Source organism: Varanus komodoensis, unplaced genomic scaffold, assembly GCF_004798865.1.
Source record: "Varanus komodoensis strain SLA01 unplaced genomic scaffold, ASM479886v1 scaffold7_1, whole genome shotgun sequence".
Classification (NCBI taxonomy): domain Eukaryota; kingdom Metazoa; phylum Chordata; class Lepidosauria; order Squamata; family Varanidae; genus Varanus; species Varanus komodoensis.
In genome coordinates, this window is record NW_025336479.1 from 17,305,708 (window position 1) to 17,330,983 (window position 25,276).

The 25,276-nt window shown below is 39.4% G+C and overlaps 1 protein-coding gene across 1 annotated transcript in view; it reads left to right on the forward strand.

Moving 5' to 3' along the window:
- TENM2 (teneurin transmembrane protein 2) overlaps positions 1 to 25,276 on the forward strand; it is a 730,807-nt gene that overhangs the window by 234,615 nt on the left and 470,916 nt on the right. Inside the window, exon 3 of the mRNA XM_044454098.1 lies at positions 8,862 to 8,945. Within this exon, the coding sequence (XP_044310033.1) occupies positions 8,862 to 8,945 (84 nt within the window). The remainder of the gene's footprint in view (positions 1 to 8,861; positions 8,946 to 25,276) is intronic.

Consider the following 25,276-nt stretch of genomic DNA (forward strand, 5'->3'; position numbering starts at 1 on the left):
TTCCAATGTTAGAGAGAAGGCTTTGGAATCATTGAGGAGATTAGACCAGGAGGCTATTAATCTAGATGGTAGGAGATGCTGCTTCCCTCTTAATTTAGATGCTAGGAGACTCTGTTCCCCTTCTTCCTGTTCTACTAAGTTAGCTTACCTTTTTAACAGTCCTGTGTTTTCACCACCTCATTTTTCTGTACCACTTGCAGAACATTTAGGCCACTGTAAGGGTGTTGGCCATTCCCAGAGATTGTCCTTGTGGCAGAGGTGTGATTGAAACTTTACCACATTTTCTACTCATTTATCACTTACATTATTCTGCAAGAGCAAGCTTTATATTGCCTTTGCTTAATAGGATCTCTTGCTGCTCACATGATTTCCATCTGCTATTTCTTTTGACTGGCAGCAATAGATATGTCACCCTGTCTGTGGTAAAGTTTATATTCTATGCCCTTAAAACTAGGCAGGCATATGTTAAAATATTTCTGGGGCTGAGTATCAGCGAGGCTGTTGAGATATGTATATAGATGTATGTTTTGCCAAGCTGCCTTGGGGCATGGAGGTGCTATCATTTTGGAACAGGAATTGGAATTAATTTATTAACTGCCTGAAGAAATTGATTGATTTATCAAAATGGAATACATTCTCATATTTTTACAGGTAATTGAAAAATAGCTGATGGTTTAATTGGCAATATCTATTGTTTATGGTTTGAGGAAAAGGTTATCTTTCATATTTGGCTTCTAAAATTAACAACTAAAGCATTATGTTCCAGTTCACTGGTAGGGTGGGTATTAGTTGTGAGGATGCAAGAGATCCAGCACAGCATGCCCCCAAGATAGCCTGTAGTCTTCAAGAGTTTTGGAAAACGATTGCAAGAGTTGAATTCTGATTAAACGAACTGTCTGGGCAACATCCTGTCATCCGGCTGGCAGTGACCCAGTGGCAGCCTTGGGCAGCTGCTGAGGCATCAGGAGGGTAATCATTTGAGAGTGTGCGTGCAGCATGCGACAGCTCTCAATAGGCTCTGCGCTTCCTTCCCAAATCTACAACGATCATTGTCCCTTTTCTGCTGCTGGGAGCAAGCTGAGTGTGTGAGTGTACCTCAAAATGGTGTTCTGCACCAATGTTTTTTGAGCTTCAGTGAGGGTATGCACACAGTTGCATTTGCGCAGGCTGGTTTGGGGGTGGGGAGCAGGGGAGAAAAGATGCTATTGGTTTGCTTAGTGAGCAGCTACCTAGCATTTTGTTTTCACCCCGCTGTTGCTCTTGCTAAGTCATAGGTTGGGGGCGGCAGGTTTTGTCCAGGCCTGCAACTTATCAAGGAAGAAGGAACTGTGATACTGGGCGGGTGGAGGTCTTGCACCAATCCTGCTTGAGTGAAATTGTGAGCAGCTTTGCTGGAGTAGGTGGACCTTTCATCTGATCCAGCATAGCTTTTCCTATGTTCTTACGATAGTTATCCTTCTCTGCATTCTTAAAACAATCCAAAGAGGAAGAAGTGACAGAAGGGAGAAAGAACCATCTTTAGAGAGATAATGAAGTAACTCATTGCACAACCTAAATGTAGATCTTCTGGAGTTACCATACAGAACTTAAATGCTTTCTCTGCTTATAAACAGCTGGACTACTTGCCAGCATGAGGTAGCAACACTACTGTCATAGTCAGAAAAGCCTGGACACAGTTCCCCCAGTAATGAACTGTGTGAATCATTTTGCAAGTGCCTGCACGACCAGAAGCACACCTGTAGGTACCTGCAGGGCTTGGAGCCTGCATGATCATGATGCAGCACAGCTGGGAGTCTAAGCCAAAGGCTTCTCTGCACTGTTAGCTTTGCCATAGTAGTACAGGCTCTGTGGTGGTTTCCCTCTTTCCCGATAGCTGTTTGTAGCCTTGCTCTGGATTGTGCCTTATGTGGTGCTTCTGACTTAGCCTGGGCCCATCTTGCAGGTATCTGTTCCTTGTATTTTCCTGAACCTGCGTTGCCAGCCTCAGATTTTGTCTGCAATGTGCCTTTCTCTGATTCTGTTTTGTCTTACCAGTATTTCTCAGCCTTTCTCTGGAATTTGCCCTTGTCTTTGGCCCTTGCTTGAGTGTGACCTTAATTTGTATTTGGATTTTGCCGTCTGGCCCACTTGTACCCTACCAGGACCTCCATTTAACTTAAGCACTTCTTCAACACTCCTAAGTGTTCCAGGGCTAACTCCTAGCCTTTTGTATTTTAGTGCTGGTACCTATTTCTAACTGGAATCATAGTGTTATTCCAATGCAACTAATGTACATTTTCTCCAAGTTGCAAGTTGGGTATCTGTATTTGAGTGCGGCTTTCAATAGCCTTGCAGTGCATATTGATACTGTAGATCAAAGACAGAAATAAAGCTGCTTTTGCTTCAATTGTAATAATGGCCATTGTTCTTAAATCACCCTTCAGAACACTTTCCAGCCCATACCCAGGACCCAAGCACACGCAGAAGCCTTAAGCTACTTTGACTTGCCTGGAGAAGCATTGTGCTTCTAACAGAAAAAGGGGAAAATCCCATTGAGTTTAGTGCAGTCTACATAGTGGATGTGTGATAACAGTCATATGTTTTAGAAAGACTACAAATAGATAAAATGTATATGACAATGATACTTTTGTCTTTTCTTGGAGAACACCTGATGCCAGTCATCATTAGCAATTTCTTCTTTGATGTCTTTGGGAAGATCCTCCGTTCAGTCCTTTGGTTTAAAAACAAATGTCTCTAGGTAGCCACGGAAATGGTCACCATCAGGGCAACCCATTGTGGCTATCAGCCATGGTGGATTAGTTGCTTTTTTGCCAAGTACCCACAGAGTGCCAAGAGACAGCAAAGCTCACTATGTATGCTTCAGTTCTTCCAGCTTGTTTTTTCCCCTTTTTCCTCCGGGCAGTATTCTATGGGTAGGTTTCCTTCTCCTGACAGCCATTATTGTGACATAATTTTAGCTCACTGAGGTTGTCTCTTTAACTTTCAATTCAACTGTTTCCCATTAAAGTTCATGTCCCTTCTAAAAGAGAAAATGGGGTGCACTTTTACCCTTTAATCAGCCACTCAGGACAAAAGGTAAAGGTGGGTTTCAGGTTAGCTTTGGAGGGGAAACTGCCTTACTTGCCCTGTAGGGGAACCTTTGTTATGCCAAACACAGAATGAATGTGACTCCCTTAATTCCTTTGGATCTGAGTTGCTTTTGTTACCACCATGCTTGGTATTCCTCTGTACTGGCAGTCTGCATTGGTTGTAGGTGGCCCTGCTTGTCCATTCTGTACCTACTTCGATGTCTGTCTTAAGAAAACAGCGCTGAACAATTACTGCTTAATCACATAGAGGTTACCCTTTGGAATGTAGGTTGCTCCCACCCACCGTTTTTCCTCTGCTGTTTAGTCCTGGGAAGTCATCAGGAGATCTGATCACTTGGCAGTATGCAGATAACATGACGTTCTAGCTCTTCTTTGCATCAGAAAGGAGAGTTGGAGTTTCCCCAGCCCTGAGTTAGATACTTTGAATGGTGCTGATCAGCTGTTTTGGATGTACTGAGGAGATGGTTTCAAACTCTCACCCACACACATTCTCTCTCCCTTGTTTGACAGCTGATTGCAGTATTCAGGATATTTAACTAGGGTGATTTGTGCACAGCCTGACTGCTATTTACAAGCAGTCTTTGAATGGGCCTTAATAATAATCTTTTAGTGAAACCTGTTTAGTAAAAGGTTAATATTGTTAAAATATTCTTGCATGTCTGCTTTTAAAAAGTTTGGCTTTTGGAATGGCTCAAAATTCCCCCAACAAGCATTTAAAGTGATGTAGTCAGGGTAAACTTATGAATGAATAGTATTATTGAAACCATGCACAAGGTCAAATTTGCTATGAAGAAGGAGCATCACTTCACTGTAAAACTAAAATAGGATTGCTTCATTTTTAATTTGTTATTTTGTATAAAGAAGAGATGGAAGGAACATTGGGAAAACATAGGAAGATTACAAAAGGAAGGGTATAAAATTCCACGAATGAAAGCAAAAGACTGCAAAATAAAACCCTCACAGGAAAACACCTCCAGTTTTAAACCTGAACTTTTTAATAGTGCATCTGGATAGTGGAAAATCTTAACTTTGTCCTAAAACATCTCTGTTTATTCCAGGGGAGGAAATTAAATATTTTTATACTCATTTCTTTGTTTGGATGTAATAGTTTCGTGGATGGTATCTAGTTGTCTCTGTTTCCCTGTGGAATGGACACTGCGAGCTGCCTTCCTCATGCACGCTAACTCTGCTCCGGTGTTGCCGGGTGGAGCAATCCTGCATGGGGAAGCCCCACTGTGTGAACACAGAGCTTTCCCCTGCAGCACTTGTACTTCTAATATATTCTGTCTTTGTTTAATAAATTATTGGTTGAGTGATCACATGGAGCCAAAAAATGAGTAAATGATCTGAGTTATTGGATGTCTATGTGTAAAATTTAATATTCATTACAAATCCTGGAATCTGACTTCTAAAGTAGTGTTTGCTTTACTACATATTTCTTAGTATTCATAGAGTTTTTTAATGCAATGAAGTACCCTTGAAGATCTGCAATATTTTCTCTGGTACTTTAAAATTAAGAAGATTCCTGAAAGACATAACTTATATGATTAGACCTGGAAAGACATGGGTTGAATTGTTCATACTTTCTGATATAAACTTTTACACACATCAAGAGTTGTCTGTAGTAGAATAAAGTCATTTAGTGGTCCAACTGTTAAATCAAAAATGGGCCTTATTCAATTTAAGCACAAAACTATAACATTTTTATATGAACCTGTGTAAGAATTCCAACTCCCTTGACATAATTAATTTAGTAACAAAAATCTATTTAGAAATATACAACCATGTCCCCAAGGGAAAGTCCTGTATACTCATCATGTTAGACCTGCAAAAGAAAGTTGCAGCATTTCCCCACTCTTAAGGGGAACTATCTTGTTTTTCCAGACAGTTTTGTGGTGGTCTTGCTTGTCAAGGTTAGAGGCTTTCTGGAAGGTAGGAGACAAAAATGCAGAGTATTTCTAGACTGCATTTGGTTTTGTTGCAGAATTGAGTTCCAAGCATTGCCCAAGGAGAACTTTTTCCTCATGTTTCTGCTACATAACCTCTAAGTGACCCTGTTGTATAGTGGATTAGGACAATTATATAAGAAGAAATTGTGTTTCTTTTGCTTTTTAATTACATGTCCTGGCTTTAAATTCACTGAAAGTCCTTGCTATACAAAGAAGAGAAACTAGAGGATTGTGATGTTGTCTAAAGAGCATGCAAACAATTGTGAGAAGGGAGTGAGAAATGCCTCCCTGGTGTGTTTCTTTACTGTACTAGAGAACTCAGGTTTCAGGCCAGCTGCCACGATGCTTCCTGACAGAGAGGTGCTACCAGTCAAAAGGCATTATGCAGCTATTCTCTCTTCCTCCCCATTTATTTATTAAATACATTTTATTCTGCCCAGTAGCCTGAGGGCTCTCCCTAATCAATATTGAGAAAAAAGGTGGAAGAAGTAGTAGGAAGGCACTGAGGCAGGGTAAATGAAAAATAAAGCCTCATCTGGAAGCACCCCCAGTTCCAAGCTTGATAATTATATAAATGTATGGGGGGGGGGTGCATCTGGAGAAGAATCTGTATATTTCAGAGTGGCAGGAATTTTACATCTCATGGCACTCATCCTCCCTTCTCAAAGAAGAGCACCAATCCCAACCCTACTTTTTAAGGTAATGCTGTTAAGAGATTTGAATAGGTCACATTATTCCTCTGTTCATCTTCAGTTTGCATTTATCCGTGTCCAAGCAGCCCCGGCCCTTTATCTTCTGCTTCATTCTTCATTTCATTTCTTTAACACCTACCAGCTAAATGGTACTTTACAGCTGCACATGAAATAGTAATATGATGCAAAGGTACAGATAACAGTAAAAACATCAAAGTGAAACTACAAAATTTAAGTTTAAAACTGAGCTTAAACAGCTATAATAGCTAACAAATTATTTCAGTTGTCTTGACATGTCTCATAATTTAATGTCCTAGTATACTATTTAGAGCTGATAAAATGCTGTGTCATAGGGTTCAGTCTTAGCCTGGTGTTGGAACAAAAAAAATTAGCATTGGCTGGGCCTCGATGGGGAGTTTGTTTCATACTTGGAGGAGTGTGCTATTAAGAAGGTCCTTGCCTATGTTGTCACCAACAGAGCCTCCCTCAGTGATGGCATTTGGAGGCAGGATCAAGATTCTGATCATAGAGTCTGGTTGGATTGCAGCTGAGAGAAGTGTTCCATCAAGTTTTGTGGCCCCAAGCCATGTAAGGCTTTACAGGTTAAAGCCAACCACTATTATTGGACTCAGGAGCATATAGGCAGCCAATACAAGTGGACCCGCCAGAACTGCTGTTATTTGTTTGGATCTTCTGATTCCAATTGAACTGCCCTATTAAAGGTACAATTATAGCTTCTGAACTGTCATTGAGGGCAGATCCATGTAGAGTACCTTGCCATAATCTGGTTTAGAGATTACCAGAGCATAAATCACTGAAACAAAGCTATCCTGGTGGGGGCACAGCTGAGACAGCAGCTGAAGCTGGTAGGAGGCACTGTGTGCCACTGAGGCCACCTAAGCCTCAAGTGGCAAAGATGGATCAAGGAGCCACTCACAAACTATAAACCTGCTCCTTTGAGAAGTGCATGCCTATCCAGAACAGGTTAAGCACCCTTCATCTAATCAGAAGAACCACTCGACAATAGCATTTCAGTTCTTTCTGGAGAGTTTGTTGGTCCTTAACTCATTATCATAGTCAGGTACCCTTTTAGCACGTATCTTGTGGTTCCACAACTGAAAATAAAAAGAGAAATAGAGCTGTGGGCCATTAGCATATATTCCATACTGGCCATTTATGGGTCACTGTTTAAGATGTTCCTTCTAGGACAACCTTGAATTTGTAGAAACTGCTTATATCTGGCTACCCTGCCCTCCCATTCCCACGCCAAAGTTATAAGCACAAGTTTGTTAGAGGGAACCATTTCAGTCCCATCATTCCCAGCTTAGACATGGATTGACCATATAGACTTAGACTTGACCTACTTTGTGAGATATAGCCCTTCACTTGTAGAATGGGGACTGCATTGACTGTCAGGTCCCTGAAAGGAGCAGAGCAGCTGGTAGAGAAGTGATTTCCCTGATTTGTCTTTGGGTTTCCTCTGGTCTGTATTCTTCTTGGCTTTTTGTCTAGTGTTGCAGGTTTCATTTCTTTTTTGGTTCTTTTTTGCTGTCCCAATTTACTGATAGACAAAAGTTAATAAATACACTTGAAACACAGCACAAAAAAGAGCCTTGATGGCGTTGTGAGGATCACTCCAAGGGCGGTTTCTGCTTTGCTTTTTTCCAACATACACAAGTACTATTGAATTGGAGTGTCTATTCATATATACACAATCCCTTTTCAGCCGTGGTTGGGAAGCTGTGGCCATTCAAATTCTACTGTGACTCCATAAGTCCAGTTAGCACAGGTAGTTGTGAGGTATAACAAGATCCATAGGCTAAAATATATAGAATTCCACTAGTTGTCCACCCTGCTGTACTGGCAACTAGGCCAATCTATAGGGACAGTCACAAGAGGAGATGAAGGAAGTTGGGGGTTCACCCATGATGGAATGTCACTTCCCTCAAAAAGGTATGAGGACAACATGTTGACAAGTATAAAGTTCTTTGACATTAGACTTTTTATATAGATAATGACAAGTCCTTTTGAGTAGAAATACTTTGTCATGTACATTTAAACTGCTATGGAATCTTCTAGCTCAATTTTGCAGCTTTTCTGTACTTTTTGGATTTATCTGTTGGACTTCATTTGATTGTAACTTATTGCCTGTAATTATTTTGATATTAATTTTTACAAGAGACAGAGAAGTGGGAGAACAGGGACCCCTACACTGGCACAGCTGTGAGACCAGCTGCTTTTTGGCTCCTTTTCTCCCTGAACTGTCTCTGTTCCAGCTGGTATTTTAAGAACAATTATTCAACTTTAAGAATTGGTTCTTCATTTTGATTTCCCCATCTCCGCCTCTTTCCTTCCCATCTTGTTTGCTCTTTCTCTATTAGATTATGAGTCAGCAAGTAGGGATTTTTTTCACATTTCCACATAGAAGAAAAATATTTCTGTTAGTCTGAAAGCAGCCAGTGTGATACATTTAAAAAAAAAAAAAAAAGCTTCCCTGTTCAAAATGAGTCACAATATATTTTCTCACGCAGTTATTCATAACAGGTTCTAGCAGTGACCTTTGTAACTGGTACCGCAATATGGTAATCATTTGGTAAAATGCGATACTGGATTTATTCATACTTGTTTTTTGGTTTCCTATCTAGTTTGGTTCAATAGATATTAATCTGATTATGTTGATTCTTAATTGAAAACTGTTTAATATCTATGGAAAATGTATGTGACCAAAGAAGGTTCCTCAGTATAAAAAAGACTGGTTTTCCAACTTCAGTGCCTTTTTTGTGTTAGAAAGGTGTGGTATAAATCAAATGAATAATTTTAGGCAAGATCTTTGACTTAATATAGATATTTTCTCATGGACAATGGCTTTCAAGTTATCTGTGCTGCTTATGTAATTATGTATATGTATATATATTAGCCAATAAATAGGCCAATGACCTGTAATATAGACCAATATTTGGCTCAATTTTGTCAGCCTGTTTTGGGGACTGGATCGTAGTTGTAGTTATGCTAAATGTTTGATATGGGATGGGTTTTTTAAGTGTCTATTAATCATGCCAGCAAAATATGTGAGTGACAATGAAGACTGATGAAGAGGTGGCTCTAAAACTTATTTATTTTATTTTATTTAGATTTTCATACTCAACTTTCTGAGACATTGAAAGACAGACAGACTGGCTGGCAGCAGCTGGCTGAAACAAAGAACTCTCTAATACGTAAGGTTTTCATCTTGCTTCACCCTGTGTTCCCTATAAGTCTATTTCACAGCATTGCTTGCTGTGTGCTTCCAGCTGTGATTAGTTGACCTAAATTTATATAATGTTCATTATTTATTGTGGTTGTGTGCGTGTTTCTTGTTTGTTAGTCAGTGTTTTCTGTTTAAATGATCAGTTTCTTCTTTAAACGCTTTGGTTTATAGATTGGATGGAGAGCAAATTGACAAGATCAGTGTTCAAAATGTGGAAGACAGAGGAACTGCTGTTAACATGTAGACATTTTCAAATGGTTTCAATTGAAACACAAGATCTGTCATTTTTATTATCTTAAATAATACAGTCACAGGATCTGTTGCCTGTCCTTTGATGTTCAAAGGACAAAGGTTGCTTATTGTACATGCCCAGAATTTGCACTTTTAAATCCAAGAATACTTCCAGCATAATATGCTCCTCCCATGGCTAACCTTCTGGCCTTCATATTTTAAAAGGATATACATAAGAATTTTTACCAAATAACCATATTGTTTTTGCAAGAAAGCTACCAGGATCTGGTATACATCTTGTCCAACTCAGAACATTTCTGAGCTATATATTCAGAGCTTCAGTCCAGGTATTATTGCTGGTAACATATACTTTTGTGGATATATTCCAAAGGCATCTTGGAAATGGCCTGAGAGTGAAAAATATTTTAAATGAATTACAAAATGACAAAAGTGTCAAAATAATAAAGTGTCAGAGTTGACTTTGGCTGTGCCTTACCTTTCATTCTGAAAAGCAGAATTTGGTTGCCAGTTAATGACATTCGTGTGTATGTGTTTTAGTTGGAAAGGATGTCTATACGTCTGTGGGCACATGTGCATATTAGAGTCCTGCCTGTTTCTAGTTTTCACTTGTATGTAGCTGCTTACAAGCAAAATTCATGATTTGGAAGTCTGAGCAACTGTTTTAAAGATACTGCTTTGTAATCAGGATTGGGTTCTCAAGTACCAAAGATACATGATGTGTCTTCAACTTGGCGAGCATAGCTCTCTTCCTCTTGCACTGTCCTGTCACTATAGCATAATGGGCCAGGCATACTTGCCATTTACGAACAGCTTGATGCTTGGAAGCAGGTTCATGTCCAGGCCATATTCACACTACAGGATGATTGTATGAACCAGCATATCCTCACAGGGATGGTATACCCTGTAATTGATTTGATTCTAGTGGCTTGTACAAGTGTTGCTGAAATTGCAACAGCCACAAATATAACTCCAGCATGATTCACACACAAGTTCCTTGTGAGTGTGGCCCAGGCACAAGTATGCAGCACACTTTCGCATCCCCCAGCCGCTCATATGCAGTCTGTCAGTCAATATGAACCAGGTTCGTTTCGTATCTTAATTCCTGTAATTTATCAGTGTGGAAGGACTTCTTAAATCAAAGATGTAAAAAACCGTGAGGGATACTTGAGAATTCTCTATCCAACAGTTGACAGATTTAAGCAGCTCTGGAAGCTCTCCAGATTAAGATTCCTGAAAGGCAGAAAAATCCTGTGGCCAGCAGGCAATGTTTAGACAGCTCGAAGACTTTTTGGATTCCCAGCTCTCAGGTCAGAAACTCTCTCCAACCCTGCAGATGGGGATCGACTCCTGGATTCCCTCCCAACACACACACACACACGCACGCACATACACATGCATGGGGACAAATACACACATACACTCACTCAACTGGCATGGAAAGAACTGCATCAGTTGCTTCGGTGAAGTCAGAAAATGAACTTGGAGAAAGGTCTTTGGGGCAGAGAAGGGAGAAGACTGGCACCACAAAGACATGATGCATCTCAGTCTTAGCCTCCTTCCCTCCCACTTTGAAATGCCACATTTTGGTGGCTGAATCAGCAGCTTGAGGCAACCTTCCATGGAATGCCCACAATCTTCTGAGTTCAGAGGGTTTTGGGCATCCCCCATAGGATTGTGCCCTTGTTTTCTTTTTCACAACTGTAGCTGTAAGAAGTTATTTTGATAGGCTAAGCTAATAAAGAATACAAGTGATATGGTAAAATGTTATTGCTTTATCTTCCATTATGCTTGTTCTTGGGAAGCCACCTTTCCTAGGGCTAGTGAGCTAAGATCATGTTATTTGTTCCACCTAAATGCACAGAATTGGTTTCAACCTATTCTGAGTCATAGATAAGCTGCCTGAGATGTCAAGCATGAAACCTGAGGCTATAAGACATGAAAAAATGCATTCTAGCAATAAGCTACAGCTTCTCATAAGAGTCCTTCTGAATCAGCCCAAAGTTTGTTTGTTTGTTTGTTTTTAACCGGCTGCCCACAAGCGCTGTATAAGGGGAATGGACATGGCTTGTGGTTGCTTCCCTGCAGCCGGTAATTCCCAAGCATGTGATCCCTGAATGTTCAGGAATCAGTCAAAATGCAAAGAAGTAGCACATTATCAATCTTTCCTAGATCAAATACCAGCTTGTGTTGACAGGGGAACACTGGCTTTCTGCAGTGCTTCAGAATGCAGGTCAAGAAAGCCTTAGTTGAATGTTCTCTCATGTGACACCTCCACTGCTTTTACAAGCATAGAAAAAAAGCTTTCTAAATTGTCTCCTTCCTAATGTGCAGTTATGTAATTGCACAAGAGAATTTTCAACTATTATATTGCACTGGACCCTGAAAGTGTACAATCCCCCAAAACTCTACCACTTCACAAAGACTGTAGCATTTGAACAGTTAAATAGTCTCTAAGTCATGGGTGGGGAACCATTTTAGTCTCAGGTCTGAATTCGAATTTGAGAAATGTTTTAGTAACTGAAAGCAGATGGTGCTAAAAGCCTTGCAGGCAGGCTAAAATGTGATGTTTGACCCATGTTAAGGTTATTTAGAAAAAAGGAAGACAAGCCTCTGCATGTTGCCTCAGAGGTAAACAGGACTAAAATGATGACTTTCAAGTCCCGTTCCAAATTCCAAGCTGCTGTATGTCTAGTCACAAGTAAGCAAGACTGAATTACTCAGCAACTTTCTTCCCCATAGAGAAAATATTTTCTCTGATCACCAGTTCGTAGGACATAAAGCCTTTGCATTGCTAACTGCTGAGGAATAGATACTTTTTAATGTTCGGCAAGGAAAACCTCTTACCTCTAATTAGTATTTCCCTGCCAGGAGTGGGGACAGGACTAGAGAAGTAGCTGACAATCACGACTGGGAAGACCTGTTTGAACTTTCAGGTGCACTGAACCCTTGGCAAATCTGTAATAGCAACACTACAGTGTCTGAATGTGTACTTCCCTTGCCTATTGCAGTCTGTTAGGAAGAAATAGATATGTCACCAAAGGATAAGCAGCAATCCCAAACATGCTTCATCCAGCTTATGTCTGTGCTCAGCATCATATTTCTCTATCATTGCTAGGAATAATGTAGTCTTTAAACTTTTGATTCAAATTTGAATAACTGCATTTGCTTTTGTCCTTTTTATTACTTACCAGGGACCCAGATTTCACTGTTTGTTCTGGTTGCTAAGAACTTTCTCAATTACTGGTCTAGTTTGCTCATTGCTCCAATCTAAACAGAAGAGTGAGTGGTCCTATTGCTCTGAAAACAAACTATGAATATTTTGCTAAAGATTTAATTTTTATGCGTGATTATTTTCCCCAACTGACATACATGCATATAAAATGTATTTGTATGGATATTCAATGATAAGCCCTTGACTTATGCTTCTTTAATGATTCATAGGAACCATGTCTACATACATAATTTCATTAATGCAAAAGCTATCTGTTGTACAATGGAGTAACACACTACATATAAAAAGACACAGATGTGGGAATTGGCAGTAGTATCAACTTTTCAGTACAAGCAATTCAGTGAAAGAATTACGACTGAATCATGCATTTGGGTGCTGCCAATAGACAGATGGCACTAGTTTTTGTCATCTGTCTCAGGACACATTCCTGTAACGGCTGCAGTATTTTTCAATAACACATGAGACAACATTAAAAAAAAAGATACACGTTCATTTCAAAGGAGATGAAGGCCTGGATCTTCAGTGGGGCTTCCATGAATAGAAAGGCTTCTTATATTTAGGGAAAGTTTTTGGTGCAGTGAGTAAAGCATCCTGCTGATGAAAGGGGAGGGAGTGATTTAACTGATTTCTGTCTTCCACTGAAGTCTCCCCCAACCAAGTACGCACCATTTTGGAGGATTCTGCAGCCTCTGGAGTAGGCTTTTCAGAAAGCACCTGTGAATTCAAGGGGAAGAATGATTTGGCAAATGTTCATATGATTTCCTCTTAGCAAGAACTCTGCTCAAAGGATTATATTGTTGGCAAGCGCAAACTTAAATGGAAGTCTTCAGCTTCTCACTGCTCTACTGTTTCACTGCATCTTAACTAATCAGGAAGCATTTGAATATATCAGGCTTTGGTAACTTTTTTGATCAATAGGCGTACAAGAAATTTGGAGCAATTGTCCTGGACCACACCAGAAAATGACTTCCAAGGGAGGCATGGCAAAGGATGAGTAACCTGCTGAAAAGACTGAGTATAAAGCAGAGGTGGAGACTGAACGCCAACAAACTAAGTAGCTCCCTCGAACCCACTGTTTTCAGCATCAAGAGAAACCTATTACTGAACAGTGCCAGCTGCTGGTACCATAATGTGCTGCTTAGTAGGGCACCATGGTGAGTGCCAAGAAATGTGCATGGGGGTTCATTGGTGCTCATGGGCACCATATTACCTTCCCCTCTGACATAGATAGCTGGGCAACCCACAACTGGAAAAGCTCCAGCTGGCCTCACCCACTTCTCCTCAGTGCCCAGCTGCTCAAGAGTATCTTGAACAGTAGGGAAAGGCTGCTTTTCAGGTGCTTGTTAGCAGCACCATGACAGTTACCTTGTTTAGAATCATTACGTTTTAAAGGCTTTCACTTTCCTCCTTGGACATTCTCTGCATAGCCAAGATCAGTGTCTTCCTGCTGCTAATAGTGGTAGGGAAAAAGCAGTCTCAGTCAAGTTTGCTGCAGGAATACGAAAGGCTTTATCCTCTCCCCGCAGTGGTCCCATCCTCTGATCTAAGGGAACAGGCTGAAGAGCTTTAAACCTTCCCATCCCTGCAGGCTCCCACATGGGGAAGAAGTGTGTGTGTGTCTGAGCATGCTTGTTTGTCATGGGCCAAGACCCTGAACCATCATCCTTTTCAGAAGAGGCCCCAGCATTGGTTAGAGAAGGATAAGGCACAGAAAGGAACCTCCAAACAGTAGTAATAATGACTTCCTTTTTTGTTTGCAAATCTGGTGTTAGGCATAATTAGAAAGGGAATGCAAACCCCATGTTGGAGTCAAGCATAATTAGGAATGGAATCAAAAATAGAACTGCCAAGATAGTACTCCCCTTATACAATCCCTTGGTGCAGTTCTGGTCATTCTATCCAAAGAAGGACATTATTGAGTTGGAAAGAGTGCAGAGAAGGGCAGCTAAAATGATCAAGGGGCTGGAACATCCCATGAGGAAAAGTTATAGTAACTATTTAGGGGTAGGAAAAAGGGCAAATAAGGGGAGGCATGATAGAAGTTTCCAAAATGATGCATCATGTGGAGAAAGTGGAGAGGGAGCCGTTTTTCTCCCTCTCCCATAACACTCAAACCTGGGGTCATCCCATGAAGATGACTAGTGGGAGGTTTAAGACAGACAAAAGAAAGTACTTTTGTATACAATGTATAGTTAAACAAGGAAATTTACTGTCATGCAAATTGGTGATGGGCACCAGCGTGGATGACTTTAAAGGAGGTTGGACAAACTTGCGGAAGAGGAGAGTATAAGTGGCTACTAGCTTTGCTGGCCTTAGGCTACCTCCATTACCATGCTTGTGTACACCAGTTGCTGAAGAGCTTGGGCAGGTGGAGGTCTTGTTCACAGAGGGGATGCTCTGTTCAGCTAGTCTGCCACACTGAACAGTGTGCTGGACTAGATACACCATTGATCTGATCCAGCATGCCAGACAGCAAGTTCCTGTCTCTCCGAGACCCAATTCTCCAGAGTAATCCCAGGGGATACCTTCCTTGGCGCCAGAGGAACCCTCCTTGGACTTGAGCCATGAAGTCACTAGTGCACCACAACCACTCCCAAGTTACCGCAGTCTGAAGCTGCTAGAACAGACCGTGCTCCTTTAAAGGCAGAGGCGGAACCTACAAGCCAGGGACTTCTTGCCAAAGGCCAGTCTTCCTCTGACCTTTGTTGAAGCAGGATATAAATTATTTTAATTAGGCAGTCCATTAGTTATTGCATTTGTATGCTGCCCTATAGCCCAAGGGCTCTCTGGGCAGCTCACAAACAAAATAAAGTATAATAAAGCAATATCATCTAAAAACCATGTAAAATCTAACTAATGTAAAGTGTGAAAACAAGAAGATAATAAACAATATAAACAAAACGGAAGCAAAAACTAATTAAAAGCATGATTCTAAATGCAAATACTAAATAAAAAGTCTTTACTTGGTGAAATAAGGCTTCCTGCTTCCAGCTCTAGTGCCACTTGAAGTTTCCTGTGGTTCCCCATCCCTGCAATATGTTTCAAATATGCCAAGCAGCAAGAAATGTCTGTTCTGTTTCACTTTGGCAAGCAATTTGGTGCACTTTATACCAACCCTGTTGAACCACTGGAACATTGCGACTGTACTCTGTCAATAGCTCTATAATTGAATTCCAGGGCCTCCAGTTGGCCAGTGTTGTGCTTGCCAAATCAATATCCAGTGTGACACTCACTAAATGGGAGTCCAAGTTACTAATTTAAAATCATATATTTGGGGCTGTTTTATTTGCTATATCAGTTGCTTTATCAATTTTGCATAAATGTCCTTTTTAATCCACTAATAACTTTGAGTTTTAGATTTATATTTTGTAATTTAGTGCATGTTTTAAATGTTATAGAACTGCTTGTGTTTCTAGACTTGTCCAATGTGTGACTGGTTTTTTTTTTTTTTTTTCAGATGAGGGTGTGCTCATAGTAAGAACTGAAATCTTTTCTGTTATGCTGCTGTTTGCATTGATGGCTTCCACTTTTTGGTTACACAAGTTAAATCAGCTGTGAATGTTTTAGACTAATCTTTTAATTGGTTTTAACAATATCTGACTTCCCAAAGACATTGTGAAAACCAGTTAAAATGCTACAATAAGCAAGTATAAAAGGCTATTAAAAGGTTAATATTAATTAAGCTAAGTTTGAATGCCACTCAGCGTAATCTACTCTGAGTGCTAGTACAGCATAATGTGAACTAGAAAGTTCCCTGTTCAAATCTATCTTGGCCATAAAATCACTAGATGTTTTTAGTTAAGCTTAGGTCCTGCATCTGAAACATGAGAACAATACTACTGGACTAACTTGACAAAATGCATGAGATAAAATGTGTGAGATAAAGCAGTTAAAACATTAACTGCTTTAAATACATTCTTAATCCAAATAGACACCACTTTAAAACTATATTTAGCACCTATGTCCACCCTCATGTTTACTCTAGAATAGGTGTAGGACCTCTGGTTCAGATCTAAAAAACTGCCTTCTTTTCATGCTAAGGTCCTCATCTGGATTTGAGGCCCTACACTACTTAGAATAAAAATCAAATGAAACAGAAAGCTGTTAAGTATGGATTTCAGGTGGTATTGGTTTCAGGTGACAATTGGTATTGTCTGGCTAGATGGGTGGAACAAGTTTAGTGGCCCTGCGCTCTCATTGCAGAAATAATCTGAACCCCTTCCTGGCTTGCCGATCATTGTCCCAGCTAATTTATTTGTTTAAAAATTTTATATCCTGTCCCTTATGCATGGTATCTCATTTACAGTCATTATAATCAGAATACAATAAAACAATCCATACCAATATAATAAATAGCATATAACTATTAAAATAAATTAAAGTGACTGTTAAAACATTAAAATACTAATTTTTAAAATAATGATTTAATAAAAAGGTTTTGACCTGGTGCTGAAAAGAGTATAAGCTCGATGCCAGGTGAAACTCTCCGGGGAGTGCATTCCACAATCTAATGTTGAAATGGTATTTCAAGTTTAATCTCAGTTCTGTAATATCATCAGGAGGTTTGAAAGATGTTGACTGTCAAAGATTTCTCTTTCTCATTCTAAGCAGATCAAAACCACAGGCTTCTAACTAGAGTAATTGCTATGTTAAAGTGGGCTAGTCAGGCTGGCTTTCTGATACAAAAGAAGTATTGCAAAGGTAAAGGTAGTTAGCAAAAGACATTAGATTAGTTAGGAAGTTCCTTAATTAGAGATATTATGATTCATGCCAAGAAGTTGATTCCAAATTGACTTTCCCTCCTCCTTTCATGTTAGCCCTGTATCCCATGTGTTAGTGTCATTCTAGAAATACAAAGCGGTTGTTTAGGATAGAATTTGATGCAGAGAAATAAGTAGTACAACTCCCAGCATTCCCCAACACAGCTGGCTACATGCTTAGTTTTTATTCAGTTTCCTTAAGTCATGAATAACATAAACTGACTTGTCATTGGCTCGGGTCCTAATGTGCTTAGTGCAAGCAGAAAGACACTTCCAAGATGGGGGCTGCAAAATTTTCAGCCCCCTTCCGCCCTTTCTAAAGTTATCCCTGAGGGTCCCCTGGCCCTCAGGACCAGCCTGCCTTTGACATGAGCTGGTGGTTGCAACAAGTAGGAAATGGTGAGGTAGCGCCATTCAATAAAGAGAACAGTGCTCACAAGTGTAAGGATCCATACTTTTGATTTTTAATTTCATAGAACCTCATGAAAGCTTTTTGTGAGAGGTTGATAAGTCATTCACAATCCATTTAAAGCTTTTTTAAAGAAAAGCTTTTAATCAGATGTGCATATGACTATGAGTTTAAATTGTTAATATCTGACACTAATCTTAAACACTAGGCGCTATTCCTTTCTTTTGTACTGGGTGACATATTTGGTCACCTCAGCTCTTTCTCTCTGGAGTTTAAATATTTACTTGTAACAACTTCACCCAGTTTATATATTTTAAAAGGAAGAAATACATTTTATGAAATATGTAAGCAAAAGTGTATCTCCTGGGGTTTTGCAATGTTTTCTACTGTTATCAGTTTCTGACTGAACAATGTTTCTCACAACATGATGTTTTGTCCATGAATTATCTCCTGGAGCATGTAAAATACACTGTGTTGAGGATATAAAATATTTTACAAAATAAATTTTGGAAAATTAATTGCAGACTCAGTACTAGCAGGAAGAAAGCTGACAAGTGTGTTTAATGGCAGAAACCTGCAGGGCAAATTTAATCTTTGCAATGGAATTTGTGTCTCCAGAACACTGGTGTTCAGACTAACAAATTTGCAAACTTTGTTTAGGAAGCAAAACAGATTGCATGTTGCAAGACAGTTTCTGGCAAAATACTCCATGGTGTCAGATTTATACAAACTGAACTTGGGTATATTGCATCATGTTCTAGAAAATGTGAAGCCATGAAAATAAGTGTTCATATTTTAAGGAACTCGGTGACAGCTGATTAAAAAAAATAGCATTTTATATGGCACTTTTTCCATATAGCTTCCAGCTTAAAGAAACCCAGTTTGGTGGAATAGGTGGCAATTTTTAACACAAGCATTGACAAAATAAACACCATCTGTTAGCACTGACTTATTCCATGGTATTCTCATGCTGGGTGATTTTATTCTATTTTTAAACCCTTTTTTTCAGAAATAGTTAATGACACATCTGTTATACAGTAAAAGTGTATTTAGGGTGATTATATGAAGGCATACATTTAAAGAAAATGCTGGCTATGGAATGTTTTGATATGGAAATACTAAGCAACTCAAATAGACCATTTTCATACACAGACATGCACATACACATGCTGGTTTGTTTCTATATTTTAGGATTACACTTGCATACACATGCACAACTCGGAGTAATTACAGCGATAATGCAAATAAAACAATCTTTTAATTTAGAGTATTTTTATTCTGTTCTTCAGCCAAAAAGATTCTCAGAAAGGTTTAACAAATAAATATTTGCCCTTAGGCTTATAGTGTAACAGACACAACACATAAGGAAAAGGGAATAGGCAGGGAAGAGGGAAAAACAAGGATTACTGGTCATGTTCATACTTAAACACCTTTGGGTGTGCATAAGTGCATTCATTTGTTTCGGGGGGGGGGGGTAAAAGACAAAGATAACAGTCTGAAATCAAAATCAATAGGAACCTTTAGTATTTACTCCTAAGAAAGACCTGAATGCCTAGCTCTGTCCTGGATCACAGACAAGCATCACATAACATTTTTTTTTCTTTTACAGCTCTTGAATTAACATTAGGGAAGGCCTTGGAAATGACAGAGAGAAATTAAATGCATATATATTAGGAAATGTTAAGACAAGGCAGGAAGATGCCAATTGGAGACAGACACATTAAAGCTTTACAGAAAGCTTTCTCACTGAAACTGTCCTAATGCTTTGAAATAATGAGACACACTAATGACTAAAATGATTGTAGAATATCTAGGGTGTTACTATAGTGACCACAGAATAGCAAATGAATTAATTGTTGTTGCTGATGATAGATACAAAATTGATGAAGTCTTGCTTGTCCATTATATGGTTACTTTGTACCACGGATTTAGCGGAGATTAATATTCTCTACATGTAACTCACAGGTGAACTGCTTGTTTAACTTTGATTTGGACTGGTTTTAAGTTCATCTTGATTCCTTGTGCTTGGTGAATGAGAGGGTTCCATGGTCAGAATAAGCATTGACTGATCTCTGGAATGTAGCCTTTTTGGGGTGGGGGTGGGGGTGGGGAGGTCATTGCCAGTATCATTATTCATCTCAAATGCTGCTTTGTAATAGACTTTTCCCCATATAAGACTTTTCCCACATGCAAAGGGCCTTAAAATTCTATTGTCCTTCCTTTCCAGCATTTCCAAGATCCATCATTGCCAGCTGTGTAATCTTTGTCCATGCTCTATTCTTATCCCCCTGACTGTTGTTCTCTTTTTTGACATGCCTTGCACTTTGCAGTTAATTCAGAGGTCCTTATGGTACTAGTTTTACTGTTGCGTTACAAACTCTATATCACCCAAGTTCTGAGGTCATTGCACTTGGACAGTTCACAGGGACCTCTCAATGAATGCGGTCAACAGATGGAAGGGATAATGAGATGGCACCTGAAAACTCTGCCCTGACAGGTTTTCCAGTGGCGCGGAGAGCCTGTGTATGTGCACACAACTGTGTGTGGGTAGCTGTCCCCACCCTGACAAAGATTCATCCCATACTTGATCTAGAGTCTTGTTCCACTTCATGCAGACATTGGGAAGGGGTAAGACCAGTGGGCCCACTCCTCATTCCCCATGTATGCACTGTACATCTGGAGAGGACTCTTTTAAATATCTCTACTGCTTCCCTGTTAAATTGCAACTGCATTTTTAAAGTTGTATAATTTCACAATCTTTCTTTTCTCCTCCTGTTGCTTTGGTTGAACAGGGACAGGTCCGTAGCATCTTAGCAAATGCAAGTTGAACAAGAATATTTTCTTATATAAACACAAATGTTATTGCTCCTTTGTTGCACTGACACTACTTAAGTATTTAAAATATTAATATTCTGTCTTTCCTTTAAAAAGCTCCAGGAGGATAACAAGCTGATAACAATAAATTAATTAAACAAAAGCTAGATTACAAATTTCTAAAAATATATGTAAGACTTGATGGTGCTGATAAGTCCTGTTGATTGGGAACAAGTAAATTGAACTCAATTGAATTAAGTATTTGGCCCTATCAAAGTGAGAATATAAGTAATGGACAGTGGCTGACAAGAAAATCCCTTCATTTTTCATGTAAGGGTTCCAGTTGTAAAACATCTTTGATGTTATTTTCATTTACAATCAGCAGCTATCTTGCACATCTCAGATCTAATCTTCATGTATTTGGAACAAACTGCTTAAACAATGCTCTGCCTGTTAGCTTAAATTGTTTTCTGTTGGTTGCAAAATATTATTCAAAGAATATAGACAATCTATAATCCTGGGGCCATCTGCAATGTTTTATATTTAATGAACAGGGTTGCTCATGCTTTGTATATTTCATTGGACCATCTCTTACTATTTACTGAAAAAAGAACAAGCTTTCAAAACATTCTACAAATGCAAGAGTTTAAAGTCTGTTCTGAAACATCTGCATAGCTTAATTCTCCAACCACTAGGTAATACTGTAAAAGTACAACTGAATTAAAATTATGTGTTCAGGTAATATGATAACAGAGGTTGTTTTGCCTTATCTACTCACTGCCTTACAAGGATTCTGTACAGCTTGAGTGGAGTGGAGACAGATCTGTGCCTTAACTCATTACGTGCTCTCCATGTAATTTATTTTTGCAACATCTTCCCTAAAGGATGCATGACCTGGGTCTGGGTAAATCCTTTACTGAGGTGATTTAATTAACATCCATGTGCTTCTATCTTCTTACATTTTTAAGAGCAACCAGGTAACAGTACTAATCTGAATTCTTAAGAACCAGAATTGCTTCTTAAACTCTGCCTGCTCTATTTTATTTATTCATTTACTACATCCTTATACTTTTCAATAGACAAAGCTCTCTGGGTGGTTTTCAGTAATTAAAACCATAAAATCCACCACAATAAAACATGATATATAAGCCTTAAAAAGTGTAAAACTACATTATGGAACTCAGGTAAAACCAGAACCAGTATAAAAATGAGTAAAATAACAGATTTTAAAAACAGAAATAGAAAGACCTGGTGCTGAAAAGAGCATGGTGTGTAAATACCAGACAATCTCTCTAGTAGTGTAATCCATTATGAAAATATCCTCTTTTTTATTAACCACCTATCTCACTTCATTTGATGGAACAGCCATAGAAGGTCTAACAGCTGAGGATACCAAATTATTTTGGAGATTAGGAACAAAAGGGGATTGAGATCAGTTTGGGAGAATGGACATTACAAAAGCAAATGCAGTTCAGTGTAAGCAAGTACAAATTGAAACATGTTGGGAGAGAAAATACTGCATATATGATGATGGGGTCAAGCAGATGGTTAGTTATCAACACAAGTATTTTTGCATAGTGGCTGATTGCTTGATGGAAATACTGACCTGGCATGTAACTGGTGTGAAAAATGTTAGATGTTGTAGAGAACTACCTCTTACCACTGTACAGTCTTACTGCTATAGCTGCCAAATATCTGGATGATCAGATTGAGAAACTTTCCATTTCCACTACAGCCATAAATCTGCACTCCCTTATTTAAATGTATCCTTTTTACCTGACTTCATTAGGCAAGAAGAAAACAAATAAGAGGTGAATGGGAAATAGAGCGAGATGATATTAAAGGAGAATGCAATAAGAAAGCTTATAAATGATGATTACTTTAAAAATGGGGCTTTTCTGTTACAGGTGCCACCAATCTAGCTATAGAAGCTACAGCTGCTAACACTAAACAAATTTAAGCCAATTCTCCTATCAAGCTCCACCACAGTTGACATATAGGTCTGGCAATGAGGATTTGATATTTTAGTAAGGTTTAACTTTCACCTAGTAACTTTGATGACAGTTCAGCAGGATTCCCTTAAAATCTTAAATCTGGTCCAGCTGCTGACTTCCCTAGACAAGCTTTTTCAAATGCCTCCAGATAGCTGCTGGTATTTGCTCTTGGCACTACTCTCCAAGCAATCAACTCTGATTTGTCAAATATTCAATTAGAGCATCTTTGTTCAAGCTCAGGACTAACAGACATTGCAATAATGTTAAGCTGTTCCTTAATCAGATGGTACCAATTCTAGTCCTTCCCATTCTATACATGAGAAACCTTCTAATGGTAACAGTAACTGCTATTCCAACAGCAGGCCATATTTGTGATGTATCGCTCCTCAGGTACAAGACATGGATTTTCCTCCAATCTGTTGAGTACCCCTTGTAACAAAACATAACAGTTGAATATATTCAACTTTTACCCTCTCAGCACCAGGAATAATTAGAACATGAATTGAAAATAAAACTGCTAATATCATGCTGCCCTTATACAAATCTACAGTGCAACCATACTTGGAATACTGTGTGCAGTTCTTGTCACAATACCTCAAAAAAGTATTGTAAACCTGGCGAAGGTGCTGAAAAGGGCAGTGGGTTGGAACAAGGTTGAGAGGGAAGCTTAGAACATTTAGGACTGATGAACTTGGAAAAAAGGCAAGTAAAGGAAGATATGACAGAGGTGAACAAAATTATGTGGAAGCACTTCTTCATATTGCACATAGTTAAGATACAGTGCTGGCCACCAACTTGGATATATGTAAAAAGAAAATATACAAATGTATGAAGGGTTGAGGATGTCAATGGCTACTAGTCAGGATGCCTGTATATTTGTGAGTGAAAAGGGGAGGAATAAAGAGACTGTCACCATGTTATTTTGCTATGAACTTGGGCCCCATTTATTTATGGGGCAGATCTGCAGAGGTGAAGGGGCTCCTATTCTTAAAGGATAGGGCATTAGGGAGAGTCATCCAACACTTGCCAGTCGGCATCAGATTGCTCACCATCTTGCAGGTCAATACCATTACAATACAGAGGCCTTCCTGTGACATCGGCTCAGAGCCACAAACTTCAGAGGGGATGAGGTCAGTGAGCCACCCATATCTCCATACTGGGCTTATGAGCATTAAGCCTCTGCAATTGTCAGTATCAGGTGCCCATAGTAAAGGTTCCCATGTACGCTCACCATCCCAATTGCAACTGAATTATGCCTAAACCCAGTGCTTTTTTTTGTAAGAAAAAAGCCGGAACTCATGAAATTATTCACCTTTCACACGTAGTCAATCACTGTACACACACCCACACACGTCAGTTGTGTAACGAAACATAACAGTCGCCGCCCACAGTAAGCACTCAGCATGCAACCAAACAACCAATCACAAGCCACGCAGCACCATCACAACCAGTGTGAAGTATGCATGCCACGTGGACCAAACATCAACTTTTCAAAAGTTATTTTTAAAACTTGGAAAATCTGTCAAAAAAGGGTGCCGGAACTCTGTTCCGGTGCGTTCTATGACAAAAAAAAGCACTGCCTAAACCTACCTGCCAAATGGGACTGAATAAATTCAGTCCAGTCCTGTAACATTTAGCTAAGAGAAACAGGCAACCTCTGCCAATTAGGTTGCCTGCCAAAAATTCCCACATGGCCACTGAAGAGGTGATCAGATACACCCAAACTATAGTCAGGGATGGATAGAAGGAGCCTGAAAACCCGATGAGGATGGGGCTCAACAGGATAATATTGCCCTATAAGCCCCACCTCACTGATTATGACATGCTTGCCAAAGCACACAGGACTGCCACTCCTGTCTTTGCCTCCCCTCTGCCCCCAGCAACATATCCTCTCCTGTCCAGATGAGCTGGGCATGTGTAGAGGTGGAAGTAATCTCCATTACTGGAGGCAGTATGCCTCAGAATATAAGGGGGGACGTGAGCAGGAGGGTGCCACTGCACTAATCCTACTTGTGTATTTCCTACATACAGGCAGCCATCCACTCTGGGCACAGAAAGTTACACTAGGTCAGCCTTTGGTCTGATTCAGCAGGGCTCATCATACATTCTAATAAGTTTGATGCTTGAATGTAAATACTTTTAATCAGATCTTCCTTCATTTGGGAAGGCTCTCTGTCACACCCAGATAATAACGGTTAATGCTTCTTCATATTGCTGAGACATATTGAGAATGTTGTTGAAACTACTAGGTGGGCAGAAGCGTTTTTTCTGGGCTTTTACATCATATTGCTCAAATTAAGTCATAAAGCTTTAAAACAAGTGCAAATTGACTATATGGGCTATGAGGCTAACTAGATTTCTACCAGTTCAGATGCTAGCAATGTTTCTGCTTAAAAACTGGTTTGAAATTAGTCTGATTTACATACTTATGTATAAAGTAGAATATTGAATGTTAATGACATTGAGTCAATTTTATTTTCTTTAACAATGTAGGCAATGCATTGCTTTGCATGAATGTAATGGTTGTATCAGATTCCACTTTGACTTGGCCTAAACTGTGTAAACATCGAAGACATAAATGATCAAGAACCTCTTTGGAAGACAAGCTTGTGCATTATGAATATTATGAGTTCTATTTTATTTTGAAACATCTTTCCAATAGCAGTGCATGAAATTAGAACAGGATATCACTTATGCATTCAGGTCTATTATTTATCTCCAGATGTTTTGATGAGTAATGTTAAGTAAGAAACAGTTATGTCTTGCTGAAATTTGATTTGCTCATTTGGATTTGAAAATCTTTGAACCATTCTAGATCCAGAATCCCTCCCCCCACCC